The sequence below is a fragment of the Scylla paramamosain genome, chromosome 16 (genome assembly GCF_035594125.1).
Source record: "Scylla paramamosain isolate STU-SP2022 chromosome 16, ASM3559412v1, whole genome shotgun sequence".
Lineage (NCBI taxonomy): Eukaryota > Metazoa > Arthropoda > Malacostraca > Decapoda > Portunidae > Scylla > Scylla paramamosain.
Window position 1 is genome coordinate 17,776,836 of NC_087166.1, and position 12,276 is coordinate 17,789,111.

Consider the following 12,276-nt stretch of genomic DNA (forward strand, 5'->3'; position numbering starts at 1 on the left):
TTCTTGATGAGTGACAGAGTAATTGACTCCGCTTATTTAAGCACACGACTTGCATATGCTATTACATAGTTTTTGCCTCTGGTATCTGTCTGCATCAGTACTGCTCCTAATCCTAAAGAAGAAGCATCCGTGCAAATAATGAACGGCTCTGAATGCTCTGAGAAAGCAAGTACAGGTGCATTTATTAGTAATGATTTTAATTCATTGAAACTTTGCTCATGAGCAGCCTCCCATTGGAAAGCAATATCTTTTTTTAAGGAGTTTAGTAAGTGGGGATGCAATTGCCGCAAAATTCTTGATGAAAGGACGGTAATATCCTCTCTACCGATTTAAGTTGAGGAAACTTCAGTACAGCCATGGCCTTTTCATCCCTTGTGTGTATTCCTTCATCATCGACTACATGGAAAAGAAATTTTATTTTAGCTTTTAGAAATTCACACTTAGAAAGCTTTGCTTTATGTCCAGTTTCCTCAAGCTTCTGGAGGACTAATTTTAAACTCTCCAGATGGGATTCAAGATCCTTACTAGCGATGATTATATCATCAAGGTATGCAAACACGGTTTTGCCAAGTAAACTCGTGAAAATACCGCTAATCTTTCTCTGGAATGTTAACTGAATGGATTTTAATCCAAAAGACATGCGTAACCATTCAAAATGGCCGCTAGGCATATTGAACGCCGTTATTTCCCGTGATGTGGGTGCCAAGGGAACCTGCCAGTATCCTGACAACAGGTCTAAACTAGAGAAAAATTTTGTTTCCACGGCCTAAAGACATTAGAAGGTCGCTCAGGACAGGTAAAGGATAATGATCATCCACTGTGACATCATTAACCCGCCGGAAGTCGATTACCGGCCTGAAAGATTTATCTTTCTTGGGAACCAAAAACAAACATTGGTGAATTATAAAGAAAGCACGATTCTTGAATTATTCCCTTGTCAGTCATGTCATGAATCATGTCATCTACAGTCGCCCTCTGACTATGAGGAAGACGATAAGCTGGTATATATATATATATATATATATATATATATATATATATATATATATATATATATATATATATATATATATATATATATATATATATATATTGTTACATAATCGCATAGTATAGCTTGTGGGAGTAGGAAAAAACGGAAGGTGAGAGAGAAAGAGAGAACGGATGTTCTGTAGGGAGGACTATATTTACTCAAAGAGATAAGTTTCATTATTTTATTATACAGTGAGATGCATTATTCATTTAAGATGAAGGGAGGAGAATAGGTTACATTATTATTTTAGTTATTCCAAGAAGTGATTGTTTTGTTAATTTAGTTTTTCCTTAATGTGTAAAGGCATAGATACTTAAGAAACTTGAGTATTATTTTCTACATTTGTAATAAGAGTAAGGAAAATTTGTGAATAAACCAGACTTAGGAAAAGATTGTTTCCTTGACGATCTCCAGGTTCCCTTAAGTGACTTAAAAGACGCTCACGTATGTGGGTTTGGGCTATGACCATAGGAGAGGGAAATGATCTATTCACCCTAGCTAGAGTGCTTGGGAAAGTCTCTGAGAGTCGCAGAACGGCAAAAGGCAAGGTAGAGTGCTTCGCGGATTCCCTGAGAGGCCTATCCCGCCGCAGTGGCGTGCACCGATCCGGAGAAGTTACGACGTCGGGGGTACACTGCTGTCTGTCTTCCCCGTACGCTGAGACGGTGGTCAACAGCAGCCGGTGGTGGTGGTGGCTACTAGGCTCCACTCCCCACCCCTCCCCCTGGCATTGTAACAATATATATATATATATATATATATATATATATATATATATATATATATATATATATATATATATATATATATATATATATATATATATATATATATATATATATATATATATATATATATACTGGCTTAGTGTTTGGTTTTAACCTAATGTGATGTTCCGCTCGATTGGTCACACCTAAGGATTCTCCAGGTAGTGCTAGGACATTGCGGTACTTCCCCATTAATTCCAAGAGCGCAGGCCTCATTTCGGGTTAGTCCACAGCATTGACAAATGAACATAAGGTTGGCGCCTGCCCTAGCTCGGTGTCAACAGCAGACTGAATCATCGAGGAGACGCAGACTCCAAGTAGAATACTGAGTTCTGATACCACTTTCTTGTCATAAGCTAGGCACTTTCCAAGGAAAAGACCATATTTGATCCTTATAGAACCTCCAGTAGTTTTGGCTATCAAGGCATCAGTGACATGACCGTTTCTAAATGTGGAAAGAGTCAATTCAACAGCCAATCGCCTGACATTACCTATACCTTCAAGGCAGATGTCACTGCCAACAGGAGCTTCGGAAACACGAATTTTAATCTGTTTTGCCACACGAGTAGGAATGTCATAATCAGCATTGACAGTTCCTTTGGCCTTCTCCATGCTTTTGTTACGAGTATATCTTTTTCTCTCAAAGAGTGGACAGATGGAATAATTTGAGGCTGCCCATTGAATCTCTGTCCCTTCCGTGATAAAGAACCGTTACTGGGTTGCCTGGAAACAAAAGGTGCAGGATGTTTCATGCCTTCCAGATGTTGTCTACAGTACATGACTGTATTTTGTTTTGGATAGATTACTATCTAGTGAGACTTTATGGCTCTCAGCCCTAACAAGCTGTCAGAAGGAAGTTTAAAATTACTGACTACATAGGAATCAGTTTGAATAGGCTGAGTATTCTTAGATAGCTTTATTGGTAAGGAAATTATTCTTAAGATTTTCAGGGCTGACCCAGTGACACCAGAAAGATTCAAGTCACTTCGATGGAGCATCCATTTACCACCGCGTGAATTCCATTTCAGAATCTTGTAAGATTCTTCAGAGATCACGTTTACCGTGGCTCCAGTGTCTACAGCCTAAGATAACCGATGCTTATCTACCCTAGTTGGCAATTCCATTATGTCTGTTTGGTTGTTGACAGCATTTATAGTTGAATACACTGACATGTCAGAAGAATTTGCTGCCTCAGCGTCTTACGCATTTAGGTGTTTTTGTCGGGTTTGTCTACTGCAGTGCGACTGCTTTGTACTATTCATGTTAGCTCTGGCCTGTTTTTCAATTTTCATATTGATTATATCCTTACATTGTTCTGACGAGTGTTTACACTGGCCATGTATGAGGCAGTACTGGGTAGCGACGTCCCTGTATGATCTTGTCCTACCTGTGTTCACATGGGGCGATGCACCAGAGAGGTTACTCCCTTTTGTTTTGTTCTCCGAGTGTTTCTGATCCTTTTGTTTCTTAAAGCATCTTTTTTCAACATGACCTATCTTATGGCAGTACGAACAGACATTTCCAGGCCTTGCCATGGCTGCCGTCATTTATGAGTGGAGCAACCAGTCAGGTTTGAATTTTTTATTTATTTTTTTTTTGTCTAATCAACACCACAAAATCAGCTAATGTGTCTCCCTGCTTAAAACTGAAATAACTTGCGTTTTTCCTCATTTTCCCATTCACCAGTGTCATGTAAAAGATGAATTCCTGAAGTATTCTGAAATTTGTTTTTGTCATGTGGTCTCCTTGGAACCAGTTGTTAAATTGTAAGACCTCCATGTAGTCTGTTACAAACTGGTGTGTAGGGATTAAGGCCTTCATTTCGTGAAGAGACCTAGCTTCAGTTGTTAACCTAACACCTACCTTGGATGCTATTACCATGAGATTAGTTTGGCTCTTACTCCCTATTTCAAGCGGACTAAAAGCGCTGGTATTCATCATGCATGGTGCTTCTCCAGCCAAATTAGACCTGACGAAAAAGATTTTGTCTTCATCGGTGATGGTATTTGATCTCGTCATAACATCCTCACACGAACGAATGAAGTCATGTGCCCGTTTTTGCGGGTTTTCACCGCGAAATGCTGATATTGTTTCAGGAATAGGAAGTACCTTAAGTGTAGTAGATGCAAGCAAAGCATTAGGAGAGTCACTAGGGGCTGAAGCAGAAGCATTAGCGTCAGACATGGTTGCTGCTGATAATGATGGGTATTTATTCCCTTATCTAGTAATCAACACGTTCTCGTCATCAAGAAGCACGGTATTTACCGCTGTAGTGAAGTTTTATTTCCGTTGATAATTCTTCCGATGATCTAGTATCACTATTTTCCGCTTGGGAATGACACTCCAGTTCATAAACCTCAGCTAACTCCTCAGCTTTAGCCATAAATGTGTTTTTATTAACCTTACTTAGTTAGCTATTAATTACACACTTACATTAAGTTTTCATCGTCCAAAGGCGCCTATACCTTTAAAGGAAGAATGGTTAGTATTGCTAGAAGTTTAAAAATTTTAACCGAGTTAGAAGTTGAGGGACATAAGTAGAATTATCCTAGTTAGCCCAAAACATTTAAGAGAAAACGGAAGCGAACGCTCCGTCCAACAAAAAAAGAAAACGGTATTTAAGAGGTAAACTAAATTTTTATATATATACACACACACACACACACACACACACACACACACACACACACACACACACACACACACACACACACACACACACACACACACACACACACACACACACACACACATTTACATACATTTACATATACGTAACGTCGTATCACTGTAAAATAGGAAATTTATACATGAATCCTAAAAGTGTTTGCGTTACCACAAGTGTTTTATTTAATATTTGTGTGGTGTACTACTAAGTATCTGTACTCACGACTGTAGCCGGAGAAATTAACACGTAAAAAAAAAGAAAAAAATTATATATATATATATATATATATATATATATATATATATATATATATATATATATATATATATATATATATATATATATATATATATATATATATATATATATATATATATATCGTCTTCTTGGGAAGACTCCTTCCGTCATGGGAAGCTTCTCCTGAGATAGTAGGATCCTGCAGCATTCCTGTATGTGGGAAATTAATTGATCTGCGCTGTTGATGTCTTCACCGAGAATCTATGACGAATAATTAGAGTGAGGGGAAACCATATGATTATGTTAGATTTCGCCCTGAGTTTTTTTTTAAATCTCCTCTTTCTATAACAAGGAGAAATAAATCTTGGGAATGGCAGGCTGGGTAAGTAAGGCGAGACCGTTAAGTGAGTCGTTCTTGGCTGGGTGCGAGTTTTTTTGGTGTGTCAGCGTAGGTTCTGTAAAAACGCCGGCTCGCTGCTCTGCTCTACTCACTACCCTGCCACTGTTTGCCGTTTTTTTTCATTCTCTACGTCCGTTCACCACATCAATTTCAATCACTGTTTATTGTTGTTACACTTGGCATTGGAGTTAGTTATTCGTATCTCATTAAGCTGCCACCAAATGATCCAATGTGGTTTGAATAATCAATTACCGCTGGACACAGTTCATTCGTAACACGTGGTGAGTTTCTGTGGTTTTCAGGCGAATATCAAAGGTGAACGTATAAATATATGTATGTTTAGATATATGTACATAGTTCTGGGAGAAGGGTGTGGCGTGTACGGGACAACGGATGTCCTCTACGTGGTACAGCGTTACATCCTGGCAAGAGAGTGCCGAAGACGGCACAAGGGACATTTAGCGCCTTCAAAAAGTGCTGACAGTAGAAATATGGGCGGGTTGACCTCACTCACAGTACATGAGTATATTCATAATTATGACTCTAATTACATAAATAAGGCAAGGGAAAAGCTACTTATAGCTAAGAATAATACATGCCAAAATACATTAGAGAGAGATTAACTATGGAGAATACTTGGATACTAAGATGTAGGTGCTACCGATTACTTATCGATGGCAATAAAGGAGTATAGAAAGTTCCATGGTGTGTGTGTGTGTGTGACGTACGGTGGCGTGATCATATCCGCCTCACGCTTATCCGTCAACACCCACTACCTACACTTATGCATATATGTATACATACACTTATATTGCTAATTAAGCAAGGCATTATTAATTATGTGACACCGTTACAATACTCTGCATGCATTTTAGCGTTTTGGTACTTAACAAGCTCAAAAATTCTCATGACACGTTTTCGATAATGTTGTTTAATGTTCCTATATAGGATGTTTTCAATGCTTTTTAGCTTTTTGTTGACTAATACACTCATAAACACACAAGTAACACGTTTTTGGTAATGTCGTTTCGTTACTCCATATAGGGTGCTTTACATGCATTTTGGCGTTTTGATACCTAATAAGTTCGTGAAAACACGTTTTTTGGTAATGTTCTGTTTCAGCAGAAAGAGTATTTTGCATGCGTTTTAGTGTTTTTGCAAGAAAACCCTAAAACACTCAAAATACACGACATCGATAAATTTTTGTTTTGTTTTCCCATATTACGTGTTTTCCATGTTTTTTTTTTTTAGCGTTTCGGTACGTAAGAAGCTGAAAAATGCTCAAAATACACGTTTTTGTAATGTTTTTCTTTCCCGTAGATGATGTTTTTCATGCATTTTTAAGTTTTGAAACCTAATAACCTCAAAAACACTCATTTCACACGTTCTTGGCAATGTTTAATTCCTCTTATACGGTGTTTGTATGTATTTTGGCGTTTTTGTCCCTATCATGTTATTAATCACTCATAATACACGTTTCTGGTAATTTTGTTCTTATTATTCAAATAGAGTGCTATTCATGTCTATTAGCGTTTTGATAGCTAAGAAGCTGAAAAAGACACTCATAATACATATTTCTGTTAATATCGTTTCGTTTCCCATAGTGGGTACTTTGCATGCATTTTTTTTTTTACCGTTTTGGTATCTGAGAAGCAGAAACACACTCAAAGTAGAAGTTTTCATGATTTTGTTCGATTTCTACATAAAGGGTGTTTTGCTTTTTTTTTCGTGTTTTGGTACGTAAGAAGCCCAAAAAGACTTGAATGACATGTTTTCAATAATGTTGTTCTGTTTTCCCATATTGGGTGTTTCCCATGCTTTTTATCGTTTAGGTGCGTAATACTTTGAATAAACATGCAAATGACACGTTTTTAATAATGTCTTGTTAACTCACATACAGTGCTTTGTATGCATTTTGGCGTTTTGATATCTAATAAGCTCAAACACATCTATAAAACACGTTTTTTGGTAATGTTCTGTTTTGCTATAAACAGTGTTTTCTGTGTTTTAGCGTTTTGGTCCGAAATGAGCTCAAAATACTAAAAAGAGTCGATTTTGATAAGGTACTTTTGTTTTCAATAGAGCGTGTTTTCTTTTGATTTTTGAAAGTTTTATACGTAATAAGTTGAAAAAAAAGAACACTCAAAAGACACGTTTTTGGTAATGTTTCATTCTCATACTGGGTGCTTTGCATGTATTTTTAGCATTTTGTTACCAATAAGATAAAAAAAAATCTGATATTACACGCTTTTAAGAATGTTTTTATTTTTATTCATTTATTTATTTTATTTATTTATTTTTGTTTTGGTGCTTTGTTTATATTTTGGCGTTTTAGTCCCTAGCATAATGGTAATCCCTCATGAGACACATTTTTGGTAATGTTTTGTTTCTCTATAATATTTTTTATTCATGTGTTTTAGCGTTTTCGTAGTTAAGAAGCTGAAAACACTCACAACTCAACAGTGTACTGGAAGTAAAGAGGGTATCTGATAGAGTAATGAGTTTGAAGATGGAAACTGAAGCGATATAAATAAATGTGATCAGTGCATACGCCCCACAGGTGGGGTGTGAGTTGGACGAAAAGGAGGAGTTCTGGAGTGAGGTGGAGGAAGTGATACAGGACATCCCCAGAGAGGAAAGGATTGTTATTGGAGCAGACTTTAATGGACATATAGGAGAAGGAAACAATGGTGACGAGGATGTGATGGGCAAATATGGTGTGGAAGAGAGAAATACGGAGGGACAGATGGTTGTTGACTGTGCGAAACGGATGGAGATGGCATTAGTGAACATCTATTTTAAGAAGAGGGATTAGCACAGAGTTACATATATGAGTGGAGGAAGGAGCACACAGGTAGACTTTATACTGCGTAGGAGATGCAACTTGAATGAGTTTAGTGATTGTAAGGCTGTGTCCGGGGAGAGTGTGGCAAGACAGCATAGTGTTAGTTGGGAACCTGATCTTGAAAGTGAAGACAAGGAGGAAAGTGAGGAGTGAACCAAAGATCAAATGGTAGAAACTAAAGGAGGAGGAGTACAATATAGCATTTAAGCAGGAGGTGAGCCAAGCTTTGACAGAAAAGGAAGAGGTCAGATGGTAGGAGATCTCAGAAACGGTGAGAAAAAAAGCCATACACGTAATCGGGACGAAGAAAAGAAGACGAGGAAACCTGGTGGTGGAATAAGGAAGTGCAGGATAGCATAAAGAGGGAGAGGCTGACAAAACTGGGATAGACATAGGGACGAAGGAAGTCTTCAGGATTACAAGGAAATGTGTAGCATACCAAAGAAGGAAGTGGCAAAGGCGAAGGAAAAGGCATATGAAGAGTTATATGAGAAGTTAGATATTAAGGAAGGGGAGAAAGACCTTTACCGACTGGCCAGACAGAGAAACAGAGATGGGAGAGATGTGCAGCATGTTAAAATGATAAAGGATGCAGACGGAAATGTACTGACAAGGGAAAAGAATATATTAAAAAGATGGAAGGAGTATTTTGAGGATCTGATGAACATCGAAAATGAAAGGGAAAGAAGGTTAGAGGAGGTGGAAGAATTAAATCAAGAAGTGCCAAGAATCAGTAGAGAAGAGGTGAGGAAGGCTTTGAGGAGGATGAAGGGAAGTAAAGCCCAGATAAAATATCAGTGGAAGCATGAAGGAGTTTAGGAGAGATGGCAGTGGGTTGGCTAACTAGACTGTTCAACGGGATCTTGGAAGGCGAGAGGATGCCAGATGAGTGAGTGAGTGAGTGTGCTAGTACTGATTTTCAAGAACAAGGGAGATGTACAAAGCTGCAGCAACTATAGAGGAATTAAGCTGTTGAGTCATGCAATGAAGATATGGGAAAGATTCGTGGAAACGAGATTGCGAATTGATGAGGATCAGTGATGAGCAGTTCGGATCCGTGCCAGGGAGAAGCACAACGGACGCAATATTTGCTGTGACGATGATGGTGGAGAAGCACAGGGAAGGACAGAAGGAGCTGCATTGTGTGTTTATAGATCTAGAAAAAGGCTTACGATCGGGTGCCGAGAGAAGAGCTGTGGTATTGCATGAAGTGCTCGGGAGTGGTAGAGAAGTATGAGAAGATGGTGAAGGATATGTACAAAAACAACGCAACAGCAGTAAGGTGTGCTGCAGGAATGACGGAGGGTTTCGGAGTGGAGGTGGAACTGCACCAGGGATCGGCTTTGAGACCCTTCCTGTTTGCAGTAGTGATGGACAGACTGACTGATGAAGTCAGACAGGAATCCCCACGAACTATGATGTTCGCAGACGACGTAGTGATCTATTGCGAAAACCGGAAAGAGGTGGAGACAGAGTTAGAGAGGTGGAGATATGCACTGGAGAGAAGGGGATTGAAAGTGAGCAGGACCAAGACTGAGTACATGTGTCTCAACGGAGGTGATGGGGAGACAATAAGGCTACAAGATGTGCAAATGACAAAGGCTGACGAATTTAGATATTTGGGGTCCACAGTACAAAGTAATGGAGACTGTGGTAGGGAGGTAAAGAAGAAAGTGCAAGCGGGATGGAATGGGTGGAGGAAAACGGCAGCAGTGACATGTGACAGAAAGGTTTCCGCAAGAACAAAGGGAAAGATTTATAAAACAGTAGTAAGACCCGCCATGCTGTACGGTATGGAAACAGTACCACTAACGAAAAAGCAGGAAGCGGAGTTGGAAGTAGCGGAATTGAAGATGTTGCGATTTGCTCTTGGAGTGACGAGGATGGATAAAATCAGAAATGATTACATCAGAGGAACAACAAACGTACGTCGGTTTGGTGACAAAGCAAGGGAGGCTAGGCTGAGGTGTTTTGGACATATCAGGAGGAGTGACGAGGGGTATGTGGGGATGAGGATGCTTGACATGGATCTACCTGGCAGGAGGAAGAGAGGGAGACCAAAGAGAAGGTTTATGGATGCTGTGAAGGGAGACATGCAAATGGTGGGCGTGACAGAGGAAGGGGCAGAAGATCGAGCGCACTGGAGAAGAGTGATCCGCAGTGGCTACCCCTAAATGGGAGCAGCCGAAAGAAGAAGAGGAAACTCTGACACTCAAAAGTCACGTTTTCGATAATGTTTATATATATATATATATATATATATATATATATATATATATATATATATATATATATATATATATATATATATATATATATATATATATATATATATAGGGTGTTTTCCATGCCTTTTATTGTTTTCGTGCCAAATACCCTGATAAACATCCATATGACACGTTTCTGGTAAAGTTGTTTCGTTTCCCATATACGGTGCCAAAATACCAAAATACATACAAAGTATACATTTTGGTGACTAGATGCCTAACAAGCTTAAAAACACTGAAAACACACGCTTTTGGTAATATTGGTTTAAAAAATAAATAAATAAATAAAAAAAAAGTGTTTTACATGTGTTTTATCGTTTTAGTACGTAAGCTAAAAACACTTAAAAAACACGATTTTATTTTTTTTTATATATAGTGTGTTTTCCATGTTTATTATTTTTTTTTTCGTTTTTGTGCGTAGAAAAGGTAAAATGCATTCGAAAGACAAGATTTTGGTAATGTTGTTTTCTTTTCCCATTTAGGCTGCTTTCCATTCACTTTAGTGTTTTGGAACCTAACAAGCCAGAAAACACTCATGTTACGCGTTTTTAGCAATGTTCAGATTTTTTTTATAGGGTGCTTTGTATGATTTTTTGCATGTAAGTCCATAAAATGGTGGTAATCACTCATATTACACGTTTTTTGGTAATGTTGCTCTGTTTCTCCATAAAGAATATTATTTATGTATTTCAGTGTATTGGTACCTAAAAAGCTAAAAATATATAAATAATTATGATACACTTTTATGTTAATATCGTTTCGCTTACTTATTTTGCATATATTTTTTGCGTTTTTACCTATCAAGATCGAAAATGCCCAATCGACATGTTTTCGATAATATGGTTTTGTTTACCCATATAAGGTGTTTTCCATGCTTTATATCCTTTTGAGCCTAATACGCTCATAAATACTTAAATGACACGTTTCTGGTAATGTCGTCTCGTTAAGCAATATATGGTTCTTCGCATGCCTTTTTTTGGGTACCTGACAAGCTTAAAAACACTAAGAACACAAGGTTATTTTTTCTCCAGAAATGATGCATGGTATGCATTATCGCGATTTTGTAAAAAAGATGCTGAAAACATCTAAAAGAAACGATTTTGATTTTTTGTTTTTGTTTTGTTTTTCCAGGATTTTTTGCGTTTGGTTATGTAAGAAGCTGAAAAACACTCAAAATGATTTTTTTTCACGCAATATAATTTCCTTTCCCAGATAGGATGCTTTTCATGTATTTTAGCGTTTTGGTTCCTAACAAGCTCAAAACCAATAATATTACACGTTTTTTTTTTATAGCAATGTTGTTGTGTTTCTTCATATAGGCCACTTTGTATATATTTTGGCGTTTTAGCCCTTAACATGGTGACAATCACTCATAATGCACATATATAGTAAGTTTGTTTTGTTTCACCATATAGAGTGCTGTTCATGTCTTTTATCGTTTTTGTACCAAAGCTGAAAAGCACTTGTAATACACGTTTATGTTGATATTACTTAGTTTCCCCATATCTGGTTCTCTGCATGTATTTTGGCGTTTTGGTACCTAACAAGCTCAAAGACACTAAAAATACGCTTTTTCATATTGTTGTTCTGTTTCTCCATAAAGGGTGCTTTGCACGTGTTTTGGCGTTTTGGTACGTAAAAAGCTCAAAACACTCAAAAGATTCGTTTCCAATGATTTTTTTTTCCTCATATAGAATGTTTTCCATGCTTTTTAGCGTTGTGGTGCCTAATACGCTCATAAACACTTAAATGACAAATGATGTCGTCCCGTTACCCTATATCGGGAACTTTTGCAATTATTTTCATGTTTTGGTACTTAACAAGCTGGACAACTCAACCACTTTTTTTTTTTTTTTAACGTTAATCTATTTCTCCAGAAAAGGTGTTTTGTAAGCGTTTAAATTTTTCGGTAAGAAAAAGTTAGAAAAAAAAAAAAAAAAACTCAAAATACACGTTTTTTTTTTTTTTTTCAAATAGGTTGCTTTGCATACATATTAGCGTGTGGTATATAACAAGCTCAACAACATTCATATTACACGTTTTTAGCTATAATATTGTT

The 12,276-nt window shown here is 37.5% G+C and overlaps 1 protein-coding gene across 1 annotated transcript; it reads left to right on the plus strand.

The window, feature by feature from the left end:
* Nucleotides 1-9,155: 9,155 nt before the first annotated feature.
* On the plus strand, nucleotides 9,156-10,124 carry LOC135108200 (uncharacterized). The gene has a single exon (XM_064018974.1). It carries the CDS (start codon nucleotides 9,156-9,158, stop codon nucleotides 10,122-10,124), a length of 969 nt encoding a protein of 322 aa, XP_063875044.1.
* Nucleotides 10,125-12,276: the final 2,152 nt, after the last annotated feature.

Excerpts from the sequence above, each read along its gene's own strand:
- LOC135108200 (XM_064018974.1), top strand. The coding sequence starts at position 9,156 with ATGAAGTGCTCGGGAGTGGTAGAGAAGTATGAGAAGATGGTGAAGGAT.